A 14,480-nucleotide genomic window follows, 5' to 3' on the forward strand; every position below is an offset into this window, starting at 1 on the left:
CCAATTTTTCCACATCTCCTCCAACATGTACTGCTTTCTTCTCCAATCATTTTAGTCAATCTCATAAGTACAAAATGATATTTTAAGATTGTTTAAATTTGAATATATGACTATATTATCATTATTCTTTCAGTATGACATTTTCATATTACACTTTTGTATTGATATATCTCTATCTCCATCTCCATCTCCATCTCTATCTCTATATCTATATCTATTTACCTATACTACTTGGGACTGTGTTCTTAAGAAACTTTGCTAAACCATGAATTTAACCCCTTTCTTGTTGCCAAACACATAGGTTGTATGGGGAACGGGGAGGACATTATACCTCTCATGTGTTTATACATTTGTGATTATACCTTTGAAATAAATACAACTTTCAAAAATTAGTCAATTTGTGGCTAAATTGGACTGTACTATGGGAGATAAAGTCCTACCATTGAGGGAGTACCCTTAGTGGGTCATGGAACCAAATGTTAGAAAACCTGGTCACCTAAAGCCACAGAGAGCATGGAAAAACTTGGGGACAGTAATGATGGAACATACTTGACTTTTAGACAGTCGAAGTCATGGTGGTCAGTGTCATCTGCTTATTTTATGAAAATCATGAGGAATTATAGTCCCAAGATTCTTCATTCTGAGTTCCTTCTCTGATGCCATTATTAATACAGGCAAGGCAACCTTGTTTCTAGGATATAGCTATTGTTCTTTCGTTTCAGTTGCGTCCATCTCTCCACAACCTCTTTTTGGAGTTCCTTGACAAAGAACCTGGAATGGTTTGACTTTTCTTCTTTTCGCTATAGATGAGAAGACTGAGATAAACAGAGTTAAGTGACTTGCCCAGGATCACATATCTAGTTCAAAGGCCTGATTTACATTCAGAAAGATCAGTCCTCCTAACTTCAGGGTTGGCATTTTCTCTATTGGGTCATCTAGCTGCCCATTCTAGAAAATGGAAGACTGGTCTACTATCTGGAAATACATTTAGGTTTCACTTGATGTAGGTATTCCTTCACTCTGATGGGAACTTTTTTGCAGCCACAATGCATAAAGGATATGCATGGGCTGCCTGTGTTAAAATGGGGAATGCTCCTTCCACGAAGAGCATAAAGGTATCTATGAATTTGTGAGTCACTGCTGATCAGCACATAAGGACAAACAGCTGGGAAACTGGAGTTTAGGAAGGCAGATGTATGCATCAGTCCTGAGGGGAATTTTACAAAAGATATATTTGCTGTCAAAATACAATTCAGTGAGTAAGAGATGAGAAAGGTGCTCACTAGCAGGAGGATAGCTTTGGTGGCCCTGATCTCAGGGGAGAATTTTGGGGAGCTGCAAGTAATGTGAATTTGTTGGATTTGTTTGTGATGCCTATACAGAAGAATGACCATGTAGCCACTGGAAGAGACCATGAATCCCAAACACACAGCATCAGGAAAAGAAAAAATGGTTGTGAATAAGGAAGCATAAAAGCTTGAATGAATTTCATGAGAACAATACCCATAATGTTGTATCTCAGTCATGTTTCTTCTGTGTCTTGGTCCTTTCATTCCCCATGCAACACAGACATTTAAAAGCAGGTGGGAAGTCCAACAGAAAAGACTAAAGGGAATCAGATATTTAGGGATTCTGGCTTTTAGTTCCACAAAGTTGGAATTGCTGGGGCTGATGGTGATGGCCTGAAAGGCACTCAGGAGACAGGTCATACTGACAGAAAGACTTCGAGCAACTCTGTGAAGGTAGAATACAATTTTACAACCAATATCATCCAAGAAATTTGTCAGACCCAATGTTGTCATTGCCTGAGGGATGCCCTTTGAGAGAAGCCCCAAGCAGTTGGCCATTGCCAGCTGGGTGACAATAGTGTCTATAGATCTCAACCTTTGTCCACTGAGAAACACAGAAAGGAAGAGAAAAATAAGGAAGGAGTTCCCTAGAACTCCAATTCCTGTCTGGGAGAAGAAGGCAAAACTCAGAATCATGTCTTTGGGTTTCATGGTAATGGGGTCTTGGTGAGAAGAACTGCCATCAAAGTTGGAGAGTCCTAGAAAAAAATGGAAACTGATGTTATTTGTGAACATTGTCTCCTCATTGCTACTTAGTAGATTTTTTTTTTGAGAATGTCTCCTGTTCCTCACAGATTTCTACACTGATACTTGGACACAGCCCTGAGTCTTCAGTTGTAAAAGGTACGATTTGGCATTAAAAGTTTGATGTAGATTATTCTTTCCTAGACTTTTCTTGCAATATTCAAAAATCATCTATATGTATATGCATATGTCTGTGTCTGTGTCTGTGTCTGTGTCTGTGGCTGTGTGTCTGTCTATTCCTACTGAAACAGAATTCAAAGGGTTTCCAGACTCCAAAAATGGCAGGTTTGGTTTATGTGGGGTGATGTGAGTATATTTTCTTTATTATGGGAATGTCCCAGAATATAGACTTCTAGATTCCACTGACTTTTAATTTCACAGTTACTTGAAGTAATTATCAGAAATAATAGCTACTCATTAGAAAATCATTCTAGTTTTCTACTATACATTATATTTTTAGAAATCTATATATTTCTACATTATAGAGAAATATATTTATCTATTATATATAGTGTAATAAATTACATATAATATCTATCATTTGTGATAAACACTTTATTTAAAATAATGACTGACAGATGAAAGAGTAATATTACTGTTTATATATAAGAATATTAAAAAGCGAATAGAGAGAGAGATGAAGCTCCTACATCTTTGGCATCCCCCACTCCTAATCTGCAATTCTACCTCATAACTTTTCATGGGAGATATTGGACTAGATTTTTCTCCCAACATTTTATATAATGTTTTCTCTTACTCTTATTCACTTTCCACTGGAAAAAAGAACAAGTTCCTCATTCTAAATATGCAGAGTCGAGTAAAAAAATCCAAAGGGTAGCCATATCCAAAGATACATGTTTCATTGTCCATTCTAATTCATCATCTCTGTTAGTATGGAGGGAGCTTTTTTTTTTTTTTTGCAAGGCAGTGGGGTTAAGTGACTTGCCCAAGGTCACACAGCTAGGTAATTATTAAGTGTCTGAGGCCAGATTTGAACTCAGGTATTCCTGACTCCAGTTTCGGTGCTCTATTCACTGCACCACCTAGACTCCCCAGGTGGTAGCACTTTTTTTTTCAAGGCAATGGGGTTAAGTGGCTTGCCCAAGGCCACACAGGTAATTATTAAGTGTCTGAGGCCGGATTTGAACTCAGGTACTCTGAACTCCAAGGCCAGTGCTCTATCCACTGTGCCACTTAGCTGCCCCTGCTGGTAGCACTTCTAACAGAACTTTCTGCTGTAATTCTCTTCCTCCCGAATCCATCTATGATCAAAACTGTTCTCTTGATATCTATAATGTACTTATATAATAGCCTTTCTTTTCCTGGAGATTCCCTTTTCTTGAATTTCAGGGACTAATGGCCAAGATGGTGGAGAGAAGTCAGGCACTGTTGTAAACTCTTCTGGCCTCCTCTCAGAACTACCATGAACCAAGCCTCTTAACAGATTTTGGGTCCACAAAAACCAGAGAAGAAGGTAGGAGAACATTGCACAGCCAGGTCTATCCCAGGGGAGCATGGGTGAGGCAGAGGCACAGAGCAGACACCCAGGACAGCTAGGCATTGATCCCATTATTTGGGCTTGGTTGGAAGACCAAGGCCATGTTTTCAGTGAAGTCCCCATGTTTCCAGTTAAGTCCCCCACCCCCATTCCTGTGGGAGAAAGTGACTTTTCTCAGAACAAACACAGTAACAGCCCCTCACTGACCCCAGGCTCAGGTGTGGGCAGCATATCTCCCCAGTGCTTATTGAGGAGTAAGTAGATTAGCAATCTAGCATGAGGCCCAGCCCATATTGCTCCCGGATAACCCAGCTCCTGCTGCCCCCCAAGTGGGCCATTAAACATGGTCACAGACACTGCAGAGAAAGGCATCTAGCACCCCCTACTGGATGGCCCACTTGCAGTTCCTAAGCCCAGTGAGCTAGGCCTCCAAGGATCTCAACACCCAAGGTCTGTGAACCAGGCCCACCCCCCAACACAAAATCCTAGGAAAATTAAGAAAAGCCAGCAGAGAAAGGGATCCATTGAATGTTTCCTAGAACACAAGGATCCTAACTCAGAGAAAACTAGAACTTCTGAGGAGAATATGAATTGGTCTCCAATCCAGAAAGACTTCTTAGAAGAGATCAGAAAGGAGTTTAAAAATCAAATGGGGGTGCTTCTAGATGGCACAGTAGATAGAGCAGCACCCCTGGAGTCAGGAGTACCTGGGTTCAAATCCGGCCTCAGACACTTAATAATGACCTAGCTGTGTGGCCTTGGGCAAACCAATCAACCCCATTTGCCTTGCAAAAACCTAAAAAAATATCAAATGGAAAATTGGGAAAAGAAACACAAAAGAAAATCAACAACTTCCAACATGAAATTATAATTGGACAATTGCAAAAATAAAATAATTTTCTCAAAACCACAACTGGGCAAATGGAAAACTCCTTCAAAAAAGAGAATTAGCCAATTGGAAAGGGAGTTACAAAAGGCAAATCAACATAATTCCTCTCTTAAAATGATATTGGAATCTGTGAAAACTAATGACTTCATGAGACAACAAGAATCTGTTAAACAAAATTTAAAAAATAGAAGCAAATGCAAAAATCTCATCAGTGAAAACAACTGACCTAGAGAATAGATTGAGGGGAAACAGTTTAAGAATCATTGGGTTTCCTAAAATTATTGAGGATTAAAAGAGCCTGGGCTCCTTACTTTAGGATACAGTGAAGGAGAATTGCCCTGATATCATGGAACCAGAGGGCAAAATAGTTATTGAACAAAATACATAGATCTCCCCTGAAAGGGATCCCCAAATTCAAACACCAAGGACTACTGGACTACTGTGGTCAACCTTCAAAGAGATCAGATCAAGGAGAAAATCCTGCAAATGACAGAAAGAAACAATTTAAATGCCCAGGAACCACAGTAAGGATTACATAAGACCTGGCTGCATCAACATTAAAGGAAAGAAAGGCCTGGAATATGATATTCTGGAAGGTAAGGAGCTTAGAATGCAGCCAAGAATTCACTATCTGGCAAAACTGAGCCTTCTCTGCCAGAGGAAAAGATGGACATTTAATGAAACAGGAGACTTTCAACTTTTCCTGATGAAAAGAGTTGAGATAAAGAGAAAATTTGGACTTCAAACAGGAGACTAATGAGATACATGAAAATGTAGAAAGGGGAAAAGAAAATAAAACTGTTATTCAATAAGATGAAACTGGTTGGGTGGCTAGGTGGTGCAGTGGATAAAGCACTGGCTCTGGAGTCAGGAGTACCTGGGTTCAAATCCGGTCTCAGACACTTAATAATTACCTAGCTGTGTGGCCTTGGGCAAGCTACTTAACCCCATTTGCCTTGCAAAAACCTAAAAAAAAAGATGAAACTGACTATATCTCATAACTCTTAAGAATTGTAACTCTATTAGAAAGCATATACTTAGCCAGAAGTAATGGACACCCATAACTTGTTTGTGAATCTGATGGAATGATTTCAAAACAATATCTCCTTAAAAAGGGGGGACAGTAAAAAGAGAGGCAGAAGGAGGAGATTGAACAGGGTAAATTACATTACATGAAGGGGTGCAAAGGACCTATTGAAAGATAGGGGAAGAAGGGAGTAGGAGAGAACCACCTGAACCACATAATCTCATAAGATTTGCCTCAAAGAAGGATTAACACACAGAGACACACAGTTTAGTTTAGAAGCTTATGTTACCTTTCAGGTATTAAAAGGGGATGGGGGAGGGGGAAAGGGAGTAAAGCAGGCTTTACACATTTGCATGTCATGCATGTGCAGGGGCCATGCTATTCTTCTCCATTTCATTCCAATTTTAGTATATGTGCTGCCAAAGAGAGCATGGCAGTAAATGCGGAACTGACAGAAGGAAGGGAAGGATAAAGGAAGAAAGGGAAAGGGGAAAGAAATATTGGGTGGCTTAGATATAAGGGAGAAAACACACTGAAGAAAGTGCTATTAAGAAACAAAATACCAGGGAATATAAATAAAGTGAAAAACAGAGCATGGAGGACAATAAAGAGTTAATAATTATAACTTTGAATGTGAATGGGATGACCTCTCCCATTAAACATATGCAGATAACCGAGTGGATTAAAAACCAGAATCCTACAATATGCTGCTTACAAGAAACTCATTTGAAGCAGAGAGATGCATACAGAGTAAAAGTAAAAGGTTGGAGCAAAATATATTATGCTTCAACTAAAGTGAAAAAGGCAGGGGTAGCAATCCTTACCCCAGGCAAGGCAGCTGCATAAATAGAGGTCATTAAAAGAGATAAGGAAGGAAACTATATCCTCCTAAAAAGATATCATAGACAATGAAGTAATTTCAATACTAAATGTTTATGCACCAAGTGGTATAGCATCTCAGTTCTTGGAGGAGAAGCTGAATGAGTTGGAGGAAGACACAGACTGCAAAACTCTGCTGGTGGGAGACCTCAACTTCCATCTCTTAGAGTTACATAAACTAACCATGAAATAAACAAAAGGAAGTAAAGGAGGTAAATAGAATGTTAGAAAACTTAGACATGATAGACCTTTGGAGAAAACTGAATGGTGATAGAATGCAATATGCCTTTATTTTCTGCACATGGCACCTACTCAAAAATTGACCAAGTACTAGGGCATTTAAAAACTTCATAATCAAATGCATAAAGGCAGAAATAGTGAATATATCCTTTTCAGACCATAATGCAATAAAAATCACATGCAATATTGGGCCATGGAGAGATAGACCTAAAAGTAATTGGAAACTAAATAGCCTCATTTTAAAGAATGAGTGGACCATGCAACAGATTTTAGGTAGAATTAATGACTTCATTTTAGACAATGACAAGACTGAGACAACATACCAAAACTTATGGGATACAGCCAAAGCAGCTATTAGGGGATATGTTATATCTCTAAATGGTTACATGAATAAAATAAAGATGAAATCAATGGACTAAGCATGCAACTAAAAATTTGGAGAGATTCCCTTTCCTTCTCTGAATCTTTTCTTCCATTCATGACTTTTTCATAGAAACTTCACCTTGAAGAATGACTCAAGCTGGGCATTCCTCATTGTTTGAACTCTGCTTCTGATTCTCTTGATTTTACTACAATACCTCAGCTGCCTTCTTATCTGCTAAATCCTTATCCTAGAGGCTATTTTTCTCCAATTTTAAAGTTTTGAATTCTAAATTCTATCCCTTGCACCCTTTTTTACCCTTTCCCCCATCCCTAAGATGGTAACGATAATTCAGTTATACACGTGCATTTCTGTTAAACATTTCCATATGGGTCATTTTGTACAAGAAGATTTGAATAAAAGGGAAAAATGAAAGTGGAAAATAGCATGCTTCTCCTATATTCAATAAATATCAGTTTTCTTCGAAATGGGTGATTTTCTTTACTTTTTTTTGATATTATGTTATTTTTCCCTAATTAGATATTAAGAAAATTTTTTGCATTCACTTTTACGAGATTAGGAGTTCCAGATTTTTCTCCCCAGTTGTCCCTCCTTCCTACCCTTACCCTTTTCAGACAAGGGTAGGCAAAAATAATGTAAGTTCCATGGGGCCTAAGTCTCTATTGCTTTTGTCTTGTTTTTAAATCCTCATTGCTTAACAGAGTACCTGCCCGGATAGTATTATTATTGTTATTGTTGTTATTATTAGTGGTTATTGCAGGGCAATAGGATTCAGTGACTTGCCCAAGGTCACACAACAGGGCAATTATTAAGTATCTGAGGCTGGATATGAATTCAGATCCTCCTGATTCCAGCTCTACCCACTGGACCACCTAGCCACCCCCACATGATTATTGATTAATCAATTTTGCTTGACTGGATTTATTGACTTTCAATTTTCAGCATTCCGTCATCAGCTTACATTCAACTTTGCAAAAGTAGTTCTTTCCATTTGAAAGTGAACCTTAGCATTTCTATCTCACAAATATGACAAATGGGATTTTATAGAAAGAAAAAACATCATCAGAACTGACTGATGTATTGAAAAAGTCTGAAAACATGCGCCATGTGAAACATCTATGGAAATGGTTTTTATTTTTTACTGTTTACAAGATTGTCCATGTTTTGCCCATCCTCAAAAAACCCTCACTTAGGGGTAGCTAGGTGGCACAGGGGATAGAGCACTGGCCCTGGAGTCAGGAGGACCTGAGTTGAAATCTGGCCTTAGACACTTAATAATGACCTAGCCGTGTGGCCTTGGGCAAACCATTTAACCCCATTGCCTTGAAAAAAACTAAAACAAAGAAACAAAATACAAACCCTCACTCATTTCTTCCATTCCTGCCAGTTATTGTCCTTTATTTCTTCTGCCCTTTATGACTAAAGTCCTTGAAAATTCCCTCATAATAGGTGTGTTCACTTTCTCACTTACAAATTTCTTCTTAGAGGTTGGCTCTAACCTCCAAACTTCCTAATTATCTCTTTTCAAATATTATTTCTTTTCAAAAATTTTCTCCAAAATTCCAAATTATCTTTTTTTCAAACATTATTTCTTTTCAATAATTTATTCTAAAGAAATGCAAAACAAGAACTAAAAGAACACTTCTATGTGCACAGCAGAACTTAAAGTTTGAACATGAAATCATAAATTACCTTTACAGATAGCTTACAATTTTCTGAAAAATTTAATCAATACTAAACAGTATTTTTATAACTACCTGGATTATTTTTGCTTCATTTCAAGGTTTCTTTTTTTCCTCTGCAATGCACTTTTTGTTTTTTCTTCTCTTCCTCTCCACTACAGAAGCCCTAAGGAAGGCTGCAATTAAACCTGTGTGTATATATGTGTATACACACACACACACACACACACACACACACACACACACACACACACATATATATACATGAATGTATTAACAACACATACACACATGTAAGACCATGCTGCACAGATTTCTACTTCACTTCTCTCACTGGAGGTGGACAGAATCTTCCTTTATATGTCCAAGTGTTTTCATGTTTTTCTAACATCAGCCAGTTCCTCATTTCTCAGACCCCACCAATAATTGTCTCCTTGTCAAATCCAGCGGTCTTTTCTCACAATTCATCATCTGAGGTCAAGACCTTTTTTGCATTTTTTGCCATTTTCAACCTCTGCCTTCTTGATATCCTCTTCTCTCTAGGTTGCTGGGATTCATTCTTTTCTGATTTTCCTCTGCCTGCCTGACTTCTCCTCATTCTTTGCTGGCTCCATATAGAGGACATTGTCCTTTTTCTCATTCTATTCACTTGTTGGGTTAAACTTCCAAGGATTTAATGATCAGATCTATGCTGATGATTCTCAGGTCCAACTATCCAGCCATAACCTCCCTGCTGAATTCCAAGGTCACATCTTCCGTTGATCATCTTGCACTAGATATTCTTGGACATCCTAAGCTCAACATACCCCAAAAGTGAGTTCACTTTTCCCCTAAATCTTTCACTTTTCTAAACTTCCATTTTTACGCTCAAGGGCACCACCATCTTCCCAGTTCCTTAGGCTTGTGGCCTGGATATAATCTTTAAAATCTCTCACCACCAATATCCAATTTGCTATCATAGCCTCGGGAATTCGTTGTTCCATCATTTCAGTCACATTCACCTTGTTACCTCATTTGGGGTTTTCCTGGCAAAGAGAGTGGAGTAGGCTGCCATTTCCTTTGCTGCTTATTTTAAAGATGAGGAGACACGCAGAGTTAGGAGACTTGCCCAGGATTCCATAGCTAATAAGTGTCTAGGGCCAGATTTACACCAGGAAGATGAGGTCCTCATCACCTCAAGCTTATATGAGTACAATAGCCTACTGGTGGATCTAGCTGCTGCCTTAAGTCTTTCCCCACTCACAATTGTCCTCCATTCAGTTAAGGAAATGATTTTCCTGAAGTTCAGGTCTGACCAGGTCACTTCCACACTCAGTAAATTCCAATAGCTTCTTCCCACCTCTAGGATCACATACAAAGTCCTCTGTTTTGGAGTTCAAAGCCCTTTATAACCCTGTCCCTCCCTCCAGTCATCCTACACCTTACTCCCCAAAAGGGATGTTTCAGTTCAGTGACCTGGCCTCCTGGCTGTCCCATGAGCAAGAGCCTCCACCTCAGCTGCAGGCACTTTCTCTAGCTGACTCCTCTGCCTGAAATCTCTCAACTCCACCTACTGATTTCTTTGGTTTTCTTTAAGTATCCATTTAAATCCCAACTTTTACAGGAAGCTAGTCCCTCCTCTTCTTCCTAATATCTTCCCTATGTTAATATTTCCTATTTGTCCTATAGATAACTTGTTTGTACATGTTTCTTTTTCTCCCCTAATAGAATGTGAGCAGGAATTGTCTTTTGTTTTTCTTTAGAACCCAATCTGAGCCTCTTGAAAATGATGATGATGATGACAATGATGTAAATCCTTTTTCTTGAAGAAGACTGTGACACTAGGGAAGTGGTTCTGTGACATCCATGGGAATTGGTTTTGAGTGAGGGGGTGTTGTACAGAATTACCAACTCCACTTTCTTCTCTGGGATCATCTGGGTCCTGTGGCCAGGTATGAATCAGGATGATGGGAGAAAGCCCTTGGCTGCAAGACAATCAGCTTAAGTGACTTGCCCAAGGTCACACAGCTAGTAGATGTTAGAGGGTAGATTTGAACTCAGGTCTCCTGACTTCAGGGCCAGCACTCTATCCACTGTGCCAACTAGCAGACCCCTGTTGGCATATAATAGGCCCTACATTTTTATTTATTAGCTAACTGATTCTTATAAATTTGGGCTTCATCCTGGAAATGATTTTTATCAGAGGAACTTACTACAAAAACTTTTCCTCAGCTAATTGAGTCACATCATTTTGAATTAAATTTTTATGCAAAACTTTAATTTTCATATCTAAAACATTGCCCATTTTAACCCTCTATGATGCTTTCTGTTCCTTATTTGGTCAGAAACTCTTCCCCAGTCTGCCGATCTGACATGTAATTTCACTCTTATTCTACAAATTTGATTATGATGTAATCTTCTATATTTAGATATAAATCTTTTCATTTTAAATTTTTTAAATAAATATTTAAATTTAGATATTAAGAGTTTATCTTGCTAAATGATATGAATGCTATGACTCACTAAAAATTAGTGAAATGTAAATTAAAGCCAATCTGAGCTTCCACTTACATCAGATGCCATTGCAATGACCAAATAGCAAAAATAATTCCTCCCATATATACCCCCTTTCTTCCCTCTGATAGTGCTACCATTATGTTCCGTCTACTATCATCATCATCACCTCACAGTTGAGCTAAGGAAATGGAATGCTGATGGGGCTTCCTGTCCCAAATTCCTCCTATTCTATTCCATCTCCTACTTTATTTGTCACATTGGTTTTTCCAACTGCCAAGTCTCACCACTGAATGTTGTCATCAGCTTCAGTGGCTCCCTATTGCCTTTGAGAACAAATATAAAATCTGTTGAGTTTTAAAGCCCTGCATCAGCTGGTCTCTTCCTACCTTTGCAGTCTTCTTGCACCTTTTTCATCGACTCTATCTCATGCTACTTCACACTTTTTGAAACAATGTCCCTGAGCCGCTTGCTCTTCATTTAACTAAGCCTCTCACCTCTGTGGAATTTTTTTTGGCTATCCCCCATGCCTGCAACTCTCTTTCTTTCTCTTTCAATCTCCTGGCTTCTCTACATGTCTTCAGATCATGGATAAAATTTCCCTTTTCTGTGAGAATTTTTTTTTTGATTCCCTTTAGTACTAGGATCTTCTTTCTCTCTGTGTATTTTTTGCACATCTGCCTCATTTGACTGTTAGTTCCACATGAGCAGGGCTTGTTTTTTGTCTATAATTCCTTAGAGCTCACCACAGTGGCAGTCCCTAGTGACCACTTAATAAATGTTTATAAACTGACTGACAGAGGCCTTACTTATCAATATTTTGGAGTTATTCAACTCTTCGTGGTTTGCATCTTGGGCAATTCTGGCACTTTAAAAGTTTATTATTGTTATTAAGGTAAGTATTTTTGGTTTACTCATTTCACCAGATTTAATTTCTGCATTATGTCCTTGCATAAGAACCAGCTGTATGCACTCTACTGTCAAGAATTTAGAAGACCCCAGGCTTTATTATAGAGATCTAGGGTTGTTTTGGAGGCTACCTGAGGAGGCCCAGGTCATGGAGCAGGATGGCAGGCCTCCCCAAGAATCTGGACTTAGATGTGGTCTGATCCCTGCTCTCTTGGACTGAGCCTTCCAAGTCCTGACTCTGTGTTTAGACAACACAAGGACAGATGTGCCCTGGGAGGGATCTCCAGGAGACAGTTGCCTGTCTGAACTATTGTGAGATAACTCAAGGATTTCCCAGGTTCATGTTAACAAAGTTGTTGGTGGAAGCCCTGACCAGGTCCTTCACCTCCTGGAAGAATCTAAGAGTTCCCGGTTCAGATTGACAGAGATGCCAACCCAGCCTTGTTTTCTCCTTGAATTCATGACCCCACTCTGTGGATAGTGTCTGTCTCTGCTTGGGGTAAAATCCCTAATGATGGTGTGGAATCTGTCAAAACTCAAGGTTCGACCCTTTTTCAAAGCCCCTGCCACATTCACTTGCCAGTGGGCAGAATTCATGATCTTAGAATGGAAAAACTATCCCACTGTATTTACCCCTTAGATTTTCTGAGTGGTATTGCTATCTCCCGCTCCTCCAGTGTTGCCAGTGTCTCTCTTAGCTTCATTGCAAACACTGCTCAGATACTCCCTCTTGGACCAAACACATCCTGACACTCCTTTCCCCTCCCTGCTCCCTCACTATAGTTATCAGCACTTTCTATGTTAGAACATTTTATTTATTCACAAATATCGATTGCATGCAAACACAAGAACTTTGTCTTGGAGGAATAAAAACAGGACTGAAATGGCATTTTCTTTGGAAGAGTTCACCTCCTCTGAGTGGGACTACCCCCCCCCCCCCAGACACATACAACTCCACAATTTAGGTAAAGAACCATTCAGCTTGGCCACATTGGCGAGTGCAGGCACACAAAACCTTTATGCTTTTCCCCAAGGCGATTATGAATGGCAGATGGAGGGGAAATGCCCTTCCCCAAGCAGAATCCCAACTGCCAGCTTTGCCTTAGTTTGTAGTATTTCCAGAACAAATTTAAGTTGGGGCAGGGAGAGTGTTTTCTAGGTTTTCTATTAAAGGCCAACACCCATAGGGACTGGCCCAGGAGAATGTCCCCCAGGAAGTGATGATAGAAGATGCCATTACAATCCTAAACAAATCCTTCCTTACCCATAACCCCATGAAGCTGACCAGCTGCGCCTTTTGGATCTAAATCCATGGTAGCTCAGGAGATGACCACAAGAGGCTTCTGGGACATCAAGTTTACACTTAATTTCATTTTATTCACATTCATTTTGCTGACAATGTTGTAGGTAGTACAGTGAGTACCTGCCTGACAAAGGGATGGTCTCCACCTTCCTGGGCCTCAGTTTCCTTTTCTGTCAGAATTAAGAGCTCAGCTAAAAATCCTCTGAGGTTCTTTCAAGTTTGAAATCTAAGCCTCATGGGACCTGGGCCTTGTCATCCCCAAACTAGGCTATGGCCAAGCACAAGAGCCCGGGAAGTATGGGACAAAGGGAGGAAGGGAAAAGAGAAGGAAGCATCAGAGGTGTTTGAGCAGAGGATGGGCAGGAGACCAGAGCTAGCACAGAGCAGGGAAAGGAAATATCTTATCTTTCTTGGATATTGGGCAACATTCTAGTTCTGGTTCTCAGAGTCTTCCTTTAGAATCACCTCCCTGCCCTTCTAGACAATTGGCCCCCACGTCTCTGTCCCTCTCCTTGGCTTGAAAACCTGCAATCTTTTTAAGAATAAATCTCTAAATTTGAGGCCAAGATATAGAAAGACACTCACCAGGTGGCACCAACAGCTGGCACATGGGGACTGAGGCTGGCAGTCAGCAGGTTGGCTGACAAGGTTGGTGAAGCAAGGGCCCTAGTTATAGAGTTTTGATCCCTGAGTTGATCTCCGCCCCCCACAATTACACCCATACCAATGCCACTAGGGAGGGGGGTTTATCTTGTCCTTGCACAAGAGTTGATGTTGACAGTCAGCAAGAAGGGCCTGGGCTGTCCCAGAACAGGAAAACTGTTCCCTTCGATGCTAATTGTCACCTGTAATTACTGAACATTAATTAGAACTTCCCAGTGGAAACTAATTATCTTAATGAAAACTGCCAAATGGACAGCCAGAAGCAGCTGAGCAAGGAACTTCCCTGAGCTCTGAGAGGAGGTTGAATGTGTCAGATGGAGTCACGCAGAGGCCCTGGGGGAGGTGAATAAGCTGAGAAGGAGGAACCCTAAGTCTAGATCCAACACCCCACTGTTGGGCACGGGTATCCTAGAGGCCGGGGT

General features: G+C 40.0%; 1 protein-coding gene and 1 non-coding gene across 2 annotated transcripts; both read right to left on the reverse strand.

The window, feature by feature from the left end:
- Positions 1 to 353: 353 nt before the first annotated feature.
- Positions 354 to 2,042, reverse strand: LOC141504103 (vomeronasal type-1 receptor 4-like). Its single transcript, XM_074208935.1, has one exon. The coding sequence runs from the start codon at positions 1,998 to 2,000 to the stop codon at positions 972 to 974; it is 1,029 nt and encodes a 342-aa protein (XP_074065036.1). The 5' UTR covers positions 2,001 to 2,042; the 3' UTR covers positions 354 to 971.
- A 3,790-nt stretch (positions 2,043 to 5,832) lies between these two features.
- On the reverse strand, positions 5,833 to 5,939 carry LOC141504110 (U6 spliceosomal RNA). The gene has a single exon (XR_012473207.1). It is a non-coding gene; the product is annotated as a U6 spliceosomal RNA (small nuclear RNA).
- Between the last annotated feature and the right edge of the window lie 8,541 nt (positions 5,940 to 14,480).

This window comes from Macrotis lagotis, unplaced genomic scaffold, assembly GCF_037893015.1.
Source record: "Macrotis lagotis isolate mMagLag1 unplaced genomic scaffold, bilby.v1.9.chrom.fasta BILBYCTG106, whole genome shotgun sequence".
NCBI lineage: Eukaryota > Metazoa > Chordata > Mammalia > Peramelemorphia > Peramelidae > Macrotis > Macrotis lagotis.